The sequence below is a fragment of the Carica papaya genome, chromosome 5 (assembly GCF_054855325.1).
Source record: "Carica papaya isolate Zhongbai chromosome 5, ASM5485532v1, whole genome shotgun sequence".
In the NCBI taxonomy this organism is placed as follows: domain Eukaryota; kingdom Viridiplantae; phylum Streptophyta; class Magnoliopsida; order Brassicales; family Caricaceae; genus Carica; species Carica papaya.
Window position 1 is genome coordinate 44,915,563 of NC_142313.1, and position 18,491 is coordinate 44,934,053.

The window sequence follows — 18,491 nt, forward strand, 5'->3', positions numbered from 1 at the left end:
TCTTATTTTTTTTTAAGATGGAAATATGCTAAATAATAACAAAACTATTTGTCTATTTTTAACGAGAGTATTATTTTTTTCTTTAAAAAATATGGGATCATGATCAATAATAATTTTCAAAATAGTAAAGATAACCTTTTTTTCCTACTTCATATACATAATATTATCACCTACGTATAAAGATTTGTCTATTTAGAGAGTAGTGATTATATATTTATATGATCTACATATGACAAAATAGTGATGATTCAAAAAATAAAAAATTTAGCTTAAGGGTTCATGACTGCTTTCGATATTTTGAGAAAGACAGTGGTTATTAATTTAATTATAAAATATTTGTTCCAAATTATTTTGTAGTAAAAATATTTTTGGTTAAAATATCTTATTTTATTTTCTTAATATACTTAATTGGGTAATTAGATAAATATTTGACAAAAAAAAATCAAATCAATATCGTGAATCGTGAACCACTTTCAATATAGGAAGATTAATGAATATATCAACTGTATTCAACTATTGAAATTAGTTTTTTTTTTTTTGCTTCGTTTTATTGATTTTCCATGAGTTGTTAGTTGTTTTTCAAATATTTTACATACAAATATTTCTTATGTATGTACGTTTTAAGCTTTATGATGAATTTTAAAAGCGCTTATAATGAGTTTTAAAGTCTAATAATATAATATAGAACTATGAAAATAGTAATTAAAAGATCTACTCTAAGGATAAAGTTGGAATTTTATGATTTATGGTTCGAACTTATTTTATATAGATATGCATATAGAAAGAGAATAGTGACTTAAATTAGACACCTTAAATTTTTCAATACTAGCACTCGGATGTTAAGTCACGCTTTCATAAAAGAATATGACTTTTTTTTTTCAGAAATAAATTTTGAATTTAAGCTTATTTTACGATTTATAGAATATTAACACATCTGTTTTTCTGTTGTACAATATTAACACGTGCTTTTACGAGATTTGTAAGTCTTTACTTTACGAGTACCAAAAATAGTAAAAAGTAAATTACTATTGACTTTCTTTACAATAATAATAGAACAAACAACATTTAACTCTTTTAATAATTTATTTTTTATTATTTAATTTATTAACTTTAGTTATAAGTATATCGTAATATTTTTTAAATATATCATATAATATATATCAATTTCATTAGTTTATTAATTAAAAATTGATTAATCATAATAAAAATATAACATAACGGGACAAGATATATATATTTAAATCTATAATTATTTTGAAATTATAACTTTTTATATACACCAACTTAATATTTTATTTTTAGTCACTTCATCAAGATTCAAGAGCATGTTGGGTTGGTTAACGGATAATTCCTTTATGATAATATAGGATTATGGACTATAATGACCCGGTCCATATTCCGGGTCGAATACCGATTAGAGCCGGATCCAATTCCGGGTCCAAAGTCCGGAATGAATACCGATTAGGCCCGGGCCGGATTCCGGGTCCAATATCTATTTAACGCATTAGATTCTGTTAAAATTCTTCTCGTGTCGCCCATTTTTCTAAAAAAATAGTTTCGTGAAGGGTAATTTAGAAACCCTAGCCATTGCCATTACCATCGTCCTCCCCCATTAACTGGTCAAATTCGTCATTACCGTCGGGGATCAGGATCGAGATTTTGTGAGTTTTTGATAATGGCGAGGAGAGAGAAGCGAAAGGGTAAATTTGATGCAGAAGACGGAGAAGGAAATAATGATGTGGTAATACTCAGTAGCGACGACGAAGAAGCAAACGAGGACCTGAGCTTGAAGATCGTGGAGAAAGCCCTGTTGAAGCGAGCTGTAAAGCGAGACCAGAAAGTAGGTTCTGTTTTTGAAGATTCGAATGGGAGCAGCATAGTGGATCTCTGCTCATCGTCCTCCCAGGAAACAGATGATTATTTGGCGGGGCCAGATGGGGTCAGTAGTGAGGCGGTTGCGGTTGTGAGAGAGAAAAATAAAGTTAGGAAGAAGAAGATGAAGAAAGTCGAAGTGGAAATTGGAGAGAACTCTGTGAGTATTAGACTCTTCATCTGTAAGCTTTTGATGTTGATTTATATTCCTAGGAGTTTCATCAATGGAATGCCGTTTAAGTGTTATTTTGGAGGGAGACATTTTCACTTTATCGGGTTTGATTTCAGATAAAAGCTTACTTTTGTAATTTGAAAATACCAATTTTACTCTTCTTATTGGGAAACGAATTTTTGGTTGAGAAAAATCGAAGTCCTCTATAGTGCCATGTTAGTTGCAGGGTATTTGATCAGTTGATTCTTATAACTATCTCCATTGATTGTTTGGAGAAGTGGTATCATCTCGTGCTCGCATTGTGCTTTTTGTTAATTGACATTTTGACGTTAAATTGAAATTGTGCATCTACTGACAAGACAGCACATAGTTCAATTATTTGTTGGTGGTTATCGGTATTTCATGATTATGGTCCAGTTATGTTTGCACTCTATATATACCTCTCTGTGTGTGCTTAAGAATGTCTATTACTTTTCTTATTCCATGAGTTCGGTTGTTTTTCTCCAACCTGCAACTTTTGTATGGTTTTCAGAAGCCTGCTTTTGTCTAATGAGCTTATAGTGTTGCAAGTAGCAAAAATGTGGATTAACAGTTTGCCTTCTTAAGTGCAATAATTGTACTCTGCTGCGGCAGGGCATTATTTGCAAGGAGCAAGCAAAAGAAGATACAGTTGGCCAGGTGGAGGTACATGAGAAGGCAGAAACAATGACGGATATAGAGATGGTTGAATCTTTGGATCAAAAGGCTGTTGAGATATCTGATAATATGGTGCTCCGGAAGCTTCTTGTGAGTTAAAATGTTGCTCTGAGCTGCAATTTTGAAAAAAAGAAAAATATAATTCCATGTGAAAGGCTGAGTTGAGTATATCTGTTAATTTGTTCTATCAGCGTGGACCAAGGTACTTTGATCCTCCAGATAGTGGCTGGGAAACATGCTATAACTGTGGTGAAGAAGGGCATATGGCAGTGAATTGTCCTTCAGCTATAAAGCGGAAGAAACCATGCTTTGTATGCGGCAGTTTAGACCATGGTGCCAAACAATGCCAAAAGGTTTGTAAGGATAAAATCCAATTGCAAATCTTAATTTATTATTGAGTTAGCTCCTTGTACTATGTGCTTTATCTCTCTCTCTCTCTCTTTCCATCTTTCCCTAAACGTTGGAGTTGATAAAATTTGATGTTTACATGGTTGTGTGATAATACTTCTCTGGCATTATATTTGCATTGAGGGAAACGGAAGGAGAGGAAAGAAAGTGATATGTTCACCATTCTTTCTCTTGTTTAATTTATAAAGGGAGAAATTGTGACATCAACCCATTTACCTTAAAATTGTAATTTTTCATTCATTTAAGCTCGGAGAAAAGGAGGGAAAAGGAAAGTGCTTAAAATTTTAAAGAGAAGTTTTTTAAATAAAGTATTGCAACAATCATTTTTCTTAATATTTCAAATTTAGTTATCCTAATGACGATAACACTTCTCATTTCGCTTCCTTTAAAGATTTCTCTTTCCTTTCATTTTATTTCCTCACTATTCCTTTATTAATCTTTGCCCAAACATCGTGTGAGGCAGATGTTTTTTTTTGGACGGGGGAGAGGGTGGGCGGGGGGAGGGGAGGGGAGGCAGAGGAGGGTCTTTTTATTTGTAGTGCTGATGCTAAGGAGCATGTTTTGATAATTAAGATTTGCATTCTCAGACTTGTAGCTAATTTTATTGACACCATATACATATTTTTGTCGAATAAGAGGGAAATATAAATCAAATTGGCCTACATTCCTCTTTTTAAGTAAAAATGTGGGGAAATGATTGAATGAATTGGTAAATCCAGCAGTACAATCATTAATGTTTTTCCTTCACTTGATTTATGGAGTTGCTGTTGTGAGAGGGCACAAAGCTAATTTTTTTCACTTTCTTTTCAACTGATTTGGCTGTTAATTCAACAAAGGATCGGAATCAATATACTTTGTGAATCAGAACGAAGACAAGTTAATGGGAATATTTTTATAACTATTATTATTTAAATATTTTGAAATTATTTAGGCCGTATAGGTAGATCTAGTAGGTTTCTTTATTTTTAAGAAACAAGATATAGTAGGTTTCTAGCTCTATTCAGATTTAGAAATTTTTGAGTTTTGTCTTTCTTGTTGTTGTATTTTCCTTATTCCATTGTAATTAGTGCGTGTATAATGATTACTTGATGTAGACTATAGAAGAGATGATGAATAGAGAATTAATTGCTAGGATTTTGGTTATTATTATATTTCTTTGTCTGTGCTCTTCCCTTTATCATTGTAGTCTCCTTTGTTCTTGTCTGTTGTTTTTTCCTTTTTTCATTGTTACCCTTGATTTCCTCTATCTTGCTCCATCACAGTGTCCTATGTCAATTAGTATCAAAGCATACTTTTGAAACCCATCCTTCCACTGCACCAACAAAAAAATGCAGAAATTTAAACTTTGTTTCTTTTATTTTTTAGTTGGTCTGCCTATTGTTTGGTTCTTCGTCTTTGTCTGCAGCTTCCCTCTATATCACGTACTTTGCTTCGATCAGGCTTCCATTTTATTCCTCATCAGTTTATTTTATGCCCAATATATTGCTGTATTGACAAATATTCCTTCCTGGTTCTTGTATATTTCCATCTTTTGACTGAGAGAAGATGCGCATTTGATATTGATCATTATACAAAATTAATGTACATGCACTGCCTTTCCTGAACAACCAGGTACTATACTTGGTGGTATCGCTTGGCACCTTCGGAATAACATTTCGTTTTTTCCCTATTTAAAAAGAAGACTACTGATCAGATATTATATCAGAATTTGACACTTCTTTTAAAAATGTTGAACATTGAGCACTAGATACATGTCTGGGATTTGTGTCCTTCATTATCCCAATATTGAATATAGTATCTCTGTCTTTCTTGCTATTTTCATTTCTATACTTTAAGGTTCCCTTCTTTTTGGTATGGGGTAAATATACCTCAAGTATTGACACAAGTATTACTTGGATCTTCTAGGTACAGAATTGCTTTATTTGCAAAAATGGACGCCACCACGCGAAGGACTGTCCAGAGAAACACAACAGTGTCTTTAAGACTGGTAACATGTGTTTAAAATGTGGAGATGCTGGGCATGATATGTTTTCATGCCGGAATGATTATGTCGAAGATGATCTGAAGGTTTTTTCTGTTTCCCTTGGTTAAATTGTTCGAACTCCTATTTGTGACCTTTGTGAAGTTTGTCTTTTCTGAATTTGAATTTGATATGGAATTCTGTCTTTAACTTTGTTTTGGATGTTTTGTTTTTTATCAGGAGATACAGTGTTATGCCTGCAAGAATTTCGGCCACTTAAGTTGTGTGAGTCCCGTTGATGCTGGTCCAAGAGTTATTTCTTGCTACAAATGCGGTCAGTTGGGTCATACTGGCTTGGTAAGCCACGATTTTTTTGCTACATTTATTGGATTAGAAGGGTCATTATGGGTCTGTCAATTGATGCTAAGCTACTAGTGTTGGCAGATGGGAGTTTTATGTTTGATATGGTAAAATGTACATTTGGAGAAATGCGTTATATTGACGGTGTAGTCTAGGATCTCACTCCCACCACATGATCACAACTTGTTCCAGGCCCTCTTTATCATTGGAATTATTAAGCATTAATCTCAAATTATTTCTGATGAATCTTATGATAAATAAAGATGAAGACATGGTGAAATCACCTTTGAGTTCCTTCAGTAATGTGCGAAATAATTCAACTTATCATATGTCGTAGTTGATTGCTCATCTATTAGTTCAGAACTTCTTCTTGCTACTAACTGTGTGAGCTAGGTCATACTAGCTTGGTAAGTCATAATTCTTCCATTCTTTGTAATAACTAGTGGTTCAGGTGTGGGACTGGTGGGTTGATGCTAAGCTGCTGTTATTAGGAAATGGGTATATGTAAAAAGTACATTTGACTAAATCTGATAGCTGCTGATAAGAGAAATTGTTCCAATCTATTATAAGGTACACTTGGTTTTTTGTTGTCTTGTATTTGGATATCCTGGATTTTTCTACCCTAGTATCCTCTATGACTTGGCTGAAGACTGCAATATTTTGTTTCTAATATTTTTTTGCAATACCGTACTTCTCATTTGTAGAACTTTTTTTTGTTCTTTATAACTTTTAAATCCAAATAATGTCTATCCATATATCCAATTTAGAGATGCAAGGCCTGTAAAGTTGGGTATGCAGTCTATTCAAATTTTTCAATGCATCTTGGACATACTGCAGCTTAATTATCGTTGATTCATTGTATTTCAAAAAAAAAAAAAAATTATTGATTACATCACAAATACATTATGTAATTGTTTATGATGGGACCTAAATTGACCCTTGAATTGCTATTGACTTTTCGGATTTGTAGTCAGTTTCCCATCCCCCACATAATTGTTGCAGGAAATTTTGATCTTTTAGTTACATGAATTGCTATGCTAAGTAGTGGTTGACGTTCTTAGGTTCATATGTAACAAATCGATATATGACAAGTAAAAAAGGGGAGCCATGGTATATCTCCATTTGATTGGTTTGAAAATTCAATTTAAATGTTTTAATTCCTTGCATATGTACTCCAAGATGTCTCAGAACTGCCACAAGCATTGTGTTTTTGAAATACTTCTCTATCTTGATGTGATAACGAGGCATTCTGAATTCTGTGATTTTGTTTCATATCTTTCATAATGCCATTTGTTAATATGAGAATCTGTTTATGCAGGCTTGTGTAAGGTTACGTGGGGAAACCATGGGCATGGGTTCGCCTAGTTCTTGCTTTAGGTGTGGTGAAAGAGGACATTTTGCACGCGAGTGCACAAATTCTTTCAAAGCAAGTATTCTCTAAATCTTGTTATTTCAAAATCATAGGCGCCTGTACACTTTATTCTGTTCCTTTCATGGAACTATTTATCTCCTTTGTAATATTATTAATTAGGCTGCTGGGCCATATTCAGGTCGGCAAAAGGAATCATCAGTTATCAACCCCACCTCTCAGACCCCAAAGGGAAAATAAAGACTACTCGGGTTTCAAGTCTGCTCCCTCTGAACTTGGCAAGTCCAAGAGGAAAAGGATTGTATATAAAGATGGAAGAGTCACAACACCACAAAAAGCAAAACAGAGAGGTGGCTGGATTTCGGAAGATCCTGAAACTGTTCCTCGAAAAACCAAAAGTAAACATTGGAGGTCCCTCTCAAGGGTAACTAAAGAGAGCCATAAGACAACTAAAGAGAGTCATAAGATTTCAACGACAAAATCCATTGGTCATTTTTCAAGTCCTCATTCTTCTTCTAGTAAGGCTTCTTATCACAGATATTCATCTTCCAGATTTGGCAACTATAGCAGTAGTAATGATTTGAGGAGAAACTACGATTGGTGGTAGGATTTAAAATTTCTGTACAAATATAGAAATGCCAGTGGAAGGTCTTTTACACCTTTAACTACATCACCCACCCAAAGGTGGGTGAGAGTAGCTGACCACTGACCTTAAAAACTTTTTAGTCTCTCTTTTTTGGCCCCCATTATTTAACTTCTTCTCTGTGTCATTATGATGTGTTTTTTGTCATCTGTTGTTTTAAATACATCTGCACAAATAATAATATAATTTGCCTTTATGCTTGCTTTCCAAGTTAGAAACTGATTTTGCTAATAGGATTGTCAAAAGAATCCCTTTGATCATCATAGTTTAGTGTCGTAGAATGATTCATTTATCAGCTCGATTACGATGTATTTTTATTTCAACTTGGTTACTCCAACCGGTGTTCGCCAAAGTTCAGCTTCATGATGAAAAGAAAAGTTAAAAAGAGTTTGAAAGTACCCAAGTCCATATCTGATTATCATCTAGCTAGGTTTACCATTGTTGTATTTAAAGTCAGATTTAGAGGCATTTTGATATAATGGGTATGTGCTGATATATATTATCTCCTATTATATATAGGTATACCGTTGGGAATGTTTTGATCATACCATGTTCTTTTACAAATTTTCTTTAAATTAAAATTTTAAGCTTCAAAGTTTAAAACTCTTATATTCTATCTACGAATTCAATGATCGTATTTTTAGTAATCTTTTTTTAAATCGGTTAATCGGATAGTTAGATGATTTAATATGTAAGATTTATCTGACTAATAAAATATATAGAAAAGAATTAAAGATGGCATATTCTCTTAAAGCATTGAAAAAAGTCTCGTAACATACGTATGTCTATACGATATATTATGTGTGTGTGTATATATATATATATATATTGATTGAGGATAATGTGCACTAAAGCTCTATGGTCTACATATATAGTACAATCGAATAGTATCCACAAGTTTCTAGTGTACTAGTATAGTGATGGGGAAATCATATGATGCTTTCAAAATTCCACACGATATCATATTAATTTCATGTTGGTTGAGATATATATTATATAGTTTATATATTACCAATAAAAGGAACAAAACACCTTCTTTTGTCCACGGCTAAGACCTATGTCACGTGGGATTTTTATATCTTCCCTCTTAAAAAGGGATAGTCTTTTCTTTTTCCTTACCCCACTCCCCCCCATTTGTGAAGAAAAATTTTGGCTATGAATTTCTCTCTCTTTCTCTCTCTCTCTTTCTCTCTCTCTCTTTTTCTCTAAAATGTATTTTTTTATAATTATAACTTAGAATATTTAAGCCGGTTTTGTTGTTGTATATTAGTAATTCACTATATAATCTAAATTTTTTTTATGCGAGATTAGCTTTAGATGCTAATTTAGATGGGTATATTATGCTCTTCAGGAATATAAAACTATTTTAAAGCATGTTCGGCTAAGAAAAGTGTGTAAAAATTGCATAGTGTTGGATAGTCGAAACGTAAATAGAATAATTATTTCAAAAATACAAAAAAAATAACCTTAGATTTTATCATTACTTTTTGTTACTATTTTTTTTTTCTTGTTAATTAAATTACATAACTCCGAACACTAATTTTACTGAGAAATTAAAAAAAGTCGACAATATAAGATGAAAGAAAGGAATAATAAAGCAACAACACGAGGGTTTAAAAAGAGAGATGAAAGTTTGTAATCGGTTGTATATTAAAGTAAGAAGTAGAAAATGAGATATCAATGATTAAGGAGATAAGAGTGAGAGAGGAGTATGATGGCAATTGGAAAAAGGAAAGATGAAAAAATAATGGAAATGCGTATTGAAGTAGGGTAGAAAAATGTGATAGTTTAAACACTCGAATATTTTATTCACTATATACTTTTGTGCAAATTAATCATTTCGCAACTTTGTATTTACACAAACATTATAGTTTTGAAAATTTTTCAAATAAACACTTTAGTAAACAATCAAATTAATACCTTCTAATTAACATGTCATATTATCATAAAACCGCATAAATGTTATATTGGTAGCTGATAACAACATAGAAAATCTTGAGCACCGTTCGTTGGTCATCCTTATTTTTTTTACTCTCATTTACTTTTATCTATTTTGTCATCCTCTTTTGTTTTAACAGTGTTTGTTCAATTATTTTTTCGTCTCTACTTATCTGTTTGAAACGCTCTCCTCTAATCATCATCAATTTTTTTATTTTTTTCTTAACAACTTTATAGGATGATCTTGAATAATTAACGATTACAGAAGCTTTTAAAAGCTTTAATTCACCAAGCTTTGAACCATGAAAACATCCTTAACTAAGTTTTATTCAGAAACCTACAAGAACTTAGTATTCACAAACATTTCATTACAGTTTACCCAACACAAGTAGTTGTAGAGTAAAACAAACAACTTGTCCGGCTTTGATTGATTCTCATTCACACTACGACCCCCTAATTGATTTTTACTCAAAATCTATTCCTTTGTTAAAACATTTTCCTTATCACCTCTTCGAGCTTCATGCATTGTCCTTCATCAAGTTCATATTCCTTTATCTGAAATTACTCAGCCGATACCTTCAATAGATATTTCTACTTTAAAAGGTCACTATTGTTGTAATTAAAAGCTGAGTTCTTCTTATATAGGTCCACTGCCACTCATATGTGTTGCTTTACTATCAACTCGATTTTGGAATGCGAAAGAGTAGTAACCCATGTATTTTCAAGAACAATATTAAAACTCATTCTTGCTTGCAAATGACAACATAGATATAAAAGGTACTGATGATGTTCATTTAGTTCTAAGGAGATAAACCAAAGGTAACATGTAAGTCGTGGATATACTAGGTCAAGTTCTACTGATTCTCAACCTTTATAAAGAGATTGTCTTCATGAATGTGGTAAAAATCAGATGCATCTAATATGAGCATCTCCTATGTGAAGAGAGGACCATAGGATGTGATCTTGTAGAAGAACTCAAAAGCTAATATAGTGCTTGGTTCTTTTTCGGAGACAAATATTGCAGGATTTTGGCATGCGGGAATCACGATTACAAATTCCTGTTTAAAAACTTACATTATTTACATTCAATTATAGTTACCAAATTTATGAAAAACAGGAATATGTATAGATGATATCCTTTCCTTTTCTAGTTTGATCCTATCATGATATTTTAATTGTTGCAAATTAACTCATGATTTTTTATTTTCTAAACATCATCATTCAATTAACTCTTAAAATAAAAATGAATTAAATTTACAAAAAAAAAAAAAGATAAACCAAAGCTAAAAGAAGCATATTTATATGGTGTGAATTGAGAGATAAAGCAAAGGTGAAAAAGATACTTAGCATCGTATCGGGTTTAGATTTGTAAAATTAGAAAAAAATTTAAATAGAAAATGAAATTATACTTGATGATCATGTTATCTATATTTTTTACGAGATAAAATTTATATAATTATATATTGTAAAATTTATTTATTTTTTAATAATAAGTCGATTAAACTACTACAATTTATTAAAAGATCAAACTAAAATATGGGTGAAATACAAAATTAATTTTTATAATAAAGCCTCTTCATATACATATTTGTCTGCAAAATTAGGGAAATATTTGTCCCAATTGATTATTTAGAATCCCAATAAAATTCCAAACCTCTCTCACCCTCTCTCTCTCTGTCTCTCTCTCTCTGTCTCTCTGGCTCTCAAGGTCACTAACTCACTCACTCACTCACTCACAGGTATATGTGAAGAGACTTGTGTCTGCCTTACCCTCATCCCTAAACATTCCAAAACATTAATATCTCGCCCCCCTCGTCCGCTACAGAAAGCCAGAATTGTTATCTTCTTATAGATGATATTATATATATATGTCTGTGTGTGTGTGTGTGTGTGTGAGTGTGTGTGTGTGTACGTGTGTAAATACATACATATATACAAGAGTACTCCATTCAATTCCAACTCCACCCACCACTCATTCCATCAATCATAATTTTACTCTCTTCCCCCATTTTAATTCTCTAGGAAGAACCACTTGCCCCACTTGACTCTCCCGACCAGTCTAGTCCTTTCACATTTTTTGTCCATTTCTTCTTCTTCTTCTTCTTCTTCTTCTCTCTCTATTAAATTAACTGTTTTTACTGCTATCATCTCTTTTCTTCTTCTTCTTCTTTTAATTCCATCTCTTTACCTCTTTTTTCTTTTTTTACTCTCTCTCTCTCTCTCTCTCTCTCTCTCTCTCTACCCCATTAAATTTCTTTTTAAATTCTTGATCTACTCATTTCCTTTGCTAGCCGTCTTTCTTGTTTAAAGGGAATTCTCAGTTTCATCTCTGGATCATCATATATACCTATATCTGCAAATTTGGTTACTGATAATATATTTATATATACGTATAAAATGTCACTGGAATTGGCTTCTGAACGTGTTTGTTATGTTCACTGCAACTTCTGCAACACCATTTTAGCGGTACACTACTCAATTCCCTCTCTCTCTCTCTCTCTCTCTCTCTCTTTTTCTTTTTTCAAACAGCACTCAATTCATATTCATGTCATGATGTGCATGTTGTTTTCGGTACTGACCCATTTACAGTACCATGTTAAAGTTTCCATCTTTCTTGTTTGTGGTTGAGTGATCTGGGGTTTAACTATAAAAAGGTGCAATCCAGCTTCAAGGGTCTCCAAATATGGGAATAAAGGATTTTTTTAATCCAGTTCCTCTGAGATTTCGCTAGATCAAAGGGGTTTCCTTGTTTTACCTGGAAATCCCAAAGGAATCTGCCGCATATATGTCATATTTTATGAGAAATTTCAAGTGGTTTTTTTTTTTCTTTTTGTTTTTCTTTTAAGTGGGTTTTTTCTCAAACCCTTGAAAATGAATCGGAGTTAAAATTTCCGTCCTTTGATGCAAGAAAAAATTTCAGTCTTTTACCCTAAAACATATGAAGATTTGTTAATTATATAAAAATAACATGGAATGATGATGACCCAGGTTCTAATTTTGAAGTCCACTGATGACAATATTAATATATAAGACTAGCCAAATATTAGGTTAGAGGAAAAAAAATAACAATTTCAAGGGTCAAAAAGAAAAAGATGATCTTGAGCAGATTAATACAAGGCTTGAGCAGATAAATACTAGGGCTACCGGGATCAGGGTTCTCCTCCAATGTGAAAGCAAAAGTCCAAGATGGGATCTTTCTTCTCCTCCTATATTTATATATATCATATGCAGACTTCTGGTTTTCTCTTTTCATTTCTCACTTGTATCTTCTTTCTTATTTCATGTGATGCAATCTATATATTGTCCATATGCTTAATTTAGATCCTGGTCATTATTCTTCCACAATTACATGTTATAATGAGTAAAAGTTTCTAACTTTTTTGGTTTAGAACATATGGGTTCTTCTGTATCTGTAGCTCCATTGACATAGATCAAGATTTTGATTAACAAAATATAAATAGTAATTAATGAGTGTTCTTGCATAGTTTCTTCCTTGTCTTTCTTTTTGGTACAAAGGGCTTGTTTCACTTTCTTTGTGCAAGAGCTATGGAGAGAGAAAGAGAGAGAAGGAGAGCTGAAAAAAGAAAATCAAATATATATACATACACAAAATGCTTTACCTCTTTCTCTGTCATTCAATACCTCCTTTGATCATAACATGACTGTATTAAACTACTTTACTCTATATCTCTCGCTCATTTTCTCTCTCTTCCTCACCCATCTCTTTCTGATAAATAACAATATAATAAAAAGGAGAGAGAGAGAGAGAGAGAGAGAGAGAGAGAGAGAGAGAGAGAGAGAGAGAGAGAGAGAGAGAGAGGGACAAAAAATGGAGATGATGATGATGATCAGATCTTAAACGCTGCACAAGGATCAGTAAAATGGATCCCCATTGATGATGATTCAAATATCTTTTCTTTATTCATCATCTTTATTTGTTAATTTCCGTTCTAGTCATGTCTTTTTCATCTCTCTCTCTTGGCCTTCTTTTCTTTGTATCTTTCTCTATCCTTTTGCTTGTGGTGTCAGCTGCCAAAAAAATCAGAAGAAAGAATTCAACACAAATAATATCCAGCTCCTAGTTATTGCCCATGTGAGGTTTATGCAAGCCCTGCTGCTACTGCCAACTGTTGGTATTTGTATATATCCATTATGGCCATGAATATACATATATGTATATATATATGTATTAATAGAAACTTGACTGTAAAAGACTTTGCCATTAACTCTTTCTTCATCTTTTCTTTCCCTCCTTGTCTTCATTTTCAATTTGTCAATCTCCTTATCTTATTGATTAAGATCCCATACACTCAGTGCTACATGATATAATGATATATAGACACCAACTATAACACCATATAAACAAATTCCAAGTGACCACACAAGGAAGTACACCATCCTGACTTGAACTTGCAGCCTATTATAGAGGAAGGAAACTGCTATTCGTTTAACTAAGTAGTGGTTAATTCTTCATCTGATTAATTAATTCTTGTTAATCTACACTTGTTTTTGTCTTGTCTTGACCTCTCTTTTCATTTCTTCTGCTTTCGATTTGCTTGGTATGAGACTTTCCTGACGGAAAAGTTCTCATTTTTCTCCCTTAAACTTCCTTAATAGATTGATCCCACTTCCCAGCCTCCAAGATATTTAAAGGTTAAGTTGATTTTCTAAGTGTTCTCTGCCTAATTTTTGATATTTGTTCTTGTTTCCTATATACATTTAGCAGATCTGGAGACCAGAGTGATCCTTACTTATGTATATATACATGCATATATATACATATATATATATATATATGCATTGTTGCTTGGTCTAGAATTGATCTATAGTTGTAATGTTTCCCAGGTAATATAAATGGGGCATTTCCACTACTACACTAGGGTTTTGATACACATAGTTGTTGCAAATTTTTTTTATAAGACTAGTTTAGTAGCTTGAGTTTTCAATTTACTAGTGCAGGATATATATGTGTATGTATACAGATATATATATATATATGTACCACAGAAAAAGAAGGAAAGTAGTGATATCCATCTATAGAATTGGATCCCCAAGTCCTCATGAAAGATTAAGTTTTCAGGCATTCCATATATGTATATATATTTGTATATTCATATCTGTGTGTTTATTGTCAGGAAAATTTTAAAAAATGTAGCAGCTCTACCTAATACTTCGTTGAAAATAGAAGGAAGAAGTATAAGAGAGTAATAGAAAAATTCAAGCTTTAGTTTGTGTTATTACAAACTATTATTTTCAATATATATATATATATATATATTATAATGTTGACTAGGAAATGAATGTTTGCAGGTAAGTGTTCCATGCACAAGTTTGTTCACAATTGTAACAGTCAGATGCGGGCACTGTGCCAATCTGCTCTCAGTAAACATGGGAGCTTCACTTCAAACATTCCCTCTCCATGATCCTCAGGTATTCAAAATTAATTTACTTTGATTCAATTTCACCTTTCTGTTTTTTCTTTTTAATTTCTTTACCTAATATCTTGCAGTCATCGTAAACTCGAGCTCACAATACTAAATATAACTACGTTAGATAGTCTTTTAGTTACGAAATATAATGTAACTCACTGAGTTTGTAATTTCCAATTATAAGTTCTTGATTTGTTTCCTTTTGTCGAAGTTGCAAAAGCCGCATGTAAGCTCTGAATATTCAAGCAAGGAATTCGGCTCTTCTTCGAAATGCGGTAGGTTTTCTGCGTTTCAACCGATAGAGCATGAAGCACCTCGAATGCCTCCAATTCCTCGTTAGTCTCCCTCTTACTCTTTCGCCCTTTTTCTCATATATCATATATGTCTGTCCTACTGCGTGAAAGTTATATATTTGGTGCTCGTATAATATATATATATATATATATATATATATATTTTAAGAATTCATTGAGTAAATAAGTAAGATATGCATTGCAGATGAGACCAATTACTATATATATGTATATGCTGTGGACATGGAAATTCTGATTCATGTGTGTTTATATATGGAAAACTGCCACACGTAGATATATGTATATATATATATATATACACACACACACACGTACACATAGCTATACATATAAATATATGTGGGTAAATAATAAAGGTCTCATCTTTTCTCTTCATTCATTTCTTGGTCCATCCAAGATGGTGACTTTTCACAAGCAAAATTTTCACCTTTCATTAACCCTCCACACCCATCCAACCCTAAATTATAATTATTAATATAACCTTATATTTTTATTGTAATAAAGATCATATATATATGTATATGTGTATATATGTATATTGAAAGTTAATTACACTGCAGCGCCAGAGAAGAGGCAGCGAGTTCCTTCTGCATATAACAGGTTTATTAAGTAAGTAAATTCAGCCTTTTAGTTTCCCCATTAAACCCACTGGTTAATTCCCATATCTCTGCTTTTTCATATACATACATATGTATATATATGCATGTATGTATATGTATAGGCAAATTGTTTGATTCATTGACTGGTCTTGTAGGGAAGAAATCCAAAGGATTAAGGCTAGTAATCCTGACATCAGCCACAGGGAAGCATTTAGCACAGCAGCCAAAAATGTAAGTCCATTAAATACCATAACATCTTAACAATTAATTAGTAAAAATAAAAGGAAAGTTCATCATGGAAAATTTAGTATTCAGCTTTTGAATGTATGAATGTTGAAGTTACTCCATCTGGTAGGACTGTATGATTGTCCACCACATGTAATATATTACTCTGATCATATTCAAATTCCATATGATGTATTTCCTTTGAAAAAGCTGTGAGCAAAACATAAAAGGCAATCGAGATGATGTACAATTATGTTCTTTTTAATGGTGCATAAAGAGTGGGTTGCTGTGTCCGTCCTCATGCATATATGCATGTCTGACATATATATATATGTGTATGTATGTATATGTGTGTGTCGATGAACTTACTCTACGGTGCATTTGTGATGATCATGGTAGCACATAATAGTTTCTTTTTTTCCCTTACCTCATCAAAGCTTTTCTGTCTTCGTCTCTTTTCTTGCAATCTTTAATGATTACATGGAAATGTTATATACAGTCATAATTAGATTGTTTTGATTGCAATTCAAATCTGATTTGAAGAATGTATATACATATATAAATATATATATATATTGTAAGAAGTTAATAACTCTGTGATTTTGATGGTTATGATCAGCTGATTCATTAGTAGAATGAGATTATAAGTAATATATATTTGGTTTTTGCAGTGGGCACATTTTCCTCATATTCACTTTGGATTAAAGCTGGATGGCAATAAGTAAGCAAAACTGGATCAGACAATTGCTGAAGGAGCTTCAAAGTCTAATGGGTTCTACTAAAACAATGGTATATATATATATATATATATATTTATGTATGTGTATATGTATATGTATATGTATAATAAAAACTTATGTATGTTTCTCTGAGTAAATTAACTCAAGTAATTAATTAAGCCAGTTGTATTTGTATGTATTGTAATTAAGATTTGAGGTTGATGATGAAGTTTCTTCATTATAAGTACCAAAGAGGAAGCTCTTCATTTAAATCTCTCACCTTGTTTATTATATCTGATGACATTAATTAGTTAATGACTCCTTTATCTTGAGTTTCTATTATACTTACACACACACACACACACACACACATTATATATATATATATGTATGTATGTATGTAATTTTTTAAATTATATATATATATGTATATATTTATGACCTCAAGTGAACAACATTCCTTATATTGACTAACTGCGTGCTCATATTTATACACACTCTTCTCCCTCTCTCTATATCTCTCTCTCTCTCTCTCTATATATATATATATACATATACATATATGTATATATACACATGCAATACAGAATAAGCAGCCAGCTTGGCTATTGTGACAGAGAGGAGCACTTGACCTGTACACCAGTTTGTGGTATAGTACTCTTGGCTATTACCCATTTTCTTTAGGCTATGTTATGTCTTGGTTAATCTCTTATGGTGTGTTTGTATATCTATTTTGTCTGTCTTCAAAATCTATATATATATATATATATATACACACACATATAAATAAAAGAATTAATGTGCATTAAATAAATTAAATAATTAAATTTTAACTTTTTAAATATAATTAAATACACCTTTAAATTCTGTTTTTATAATTTTTGTAAAATATTTGGAGTATCTATTCATTATTATTTGTGAGTAAATAAATACTTTTACTGGGTGGTAATTATTATATTTATTAAAGATGTAACATATATATATATATACATGTATATATATATATATATGTGTGTGTGTGTATATATGTTTTTTTGATGAATTTGTATTAATTTAACATAAAATCTAAACTTATCATGTCAACTGTCAAGGTGGTCAAGGGTGAAAATGGATATGAGCAAAATAAACAATGAAGACACCGAATTTGATGGCACAAAAATCATGCAGAATTTAGAGATGGATGTATGTGTATGTATATATATATATATATGCTGGCCAAGCATACATACAGAATGGCCTTGGGATACCCAAACTTTGTCCTAAATTACAATGCCTTCGGCTTGGGTTGGCCAACCAGATGATATACATATACATCCACAACTACACACACACATATATATACACACACACACACATATATATATATAGGTGTATGACGGATTCTTTTCAGCGTGACTTCTCTCTTTCCATTTTCCTTTTCAAGAAAGTAGTACTCCACCTTGGGATACCCAAAGTGCTTTTCTACTAGCTTCGCTTCTAACACCCAACTATTAGCTTTTCTCCTTCTTTTCTTTTTTCTTTGTTCTTTTTTTAAATTATTATATGTATATGTATGTATATATATATAAAGGACTAAAAATAGGGATGAAAAAGCTACTAGCTTTAATTATTTTTTTACTTTGACTTTTCTTCTCTCATTTAACTTACTTACTTGAGTCTTGTAAGTAATCAAAAACACTGTGAGAATTTTTCTACACTATGCATTATTTACATTAAGATAGGAGTTTTGAGATGATGAATTTTTTGTGAACCAAATATAATTTATCAACTTATATAATTTATTCGAT

At 31.9% G+C, this 18,491-nt stretch overlaps 2 protein-coding genes across 3 annotated transcripts; both read left to right on the forward strand.

The window, feature by feature from the left end:
• The first annotated feature begins 1,516 nt into the window (after positions 1-1,516).
• On the forward strand, positions 1,517-7,676 carry LOC110810698 (uncharacterized). Of its 2 annotated transcripts, none has more exons than XM_022036946.2 (7): positions 1,517-2,032; positions 2,651-2,830; positions 2,932-3,093; positions 5,054-5,215; positions 5,349-5,465; positions 6,787-6,894; positions 7,019-7,676. In XM_022036946.2, the coding sequence occupies exons 1-7, from the start codon at positions 1,676-1,678 to the stop codon at positions 7,442-7,444; spliced, it is 1,512 nt and encodes a 503-aa protein (XP_021892638.1). In that variant the 5' UTR covers positions 1,517-1,675; the 3' UTR covers positions 7,445-7,676. The 2 variants fall into 2 exon arrangements, with proteins under 2 accessions (XP_021892638.1, XP_021892639.1); XM_022036947.2 differs by having other exon boundaries at positions 1,518-2,032; positions 2,678-2,830.
• Positions 7,677-11,293: 3,617 nt separating this feature from the next.
• Positions 11,294-17,019, forward strand: YAB2 (Plant-specific transcription factor YABBY family protein). The gene is made up of 6 exons (XM_022036973.2): positions 11,294-11,884; positions 14,729-14,848; positions 15,059-15,182; positions 15,722-15,770; positions 15,916-15,991; positions 16,657-17,019. The coding sequence occupies exons 1-6, from the start codon at positions 11,816-11,818 to the stop codon at positions 16,708-16,710; spliced, it is 492 nt and encodes a 163-aa protein (XP_021892665.1). The 5' UTR covers positions 11,294-11,815; the 3' UTR covers positions 16,711-17,019.
• The last annotated feature ends 1,472 nt before the right edge of the window (positions 17,020-18,491 follow it).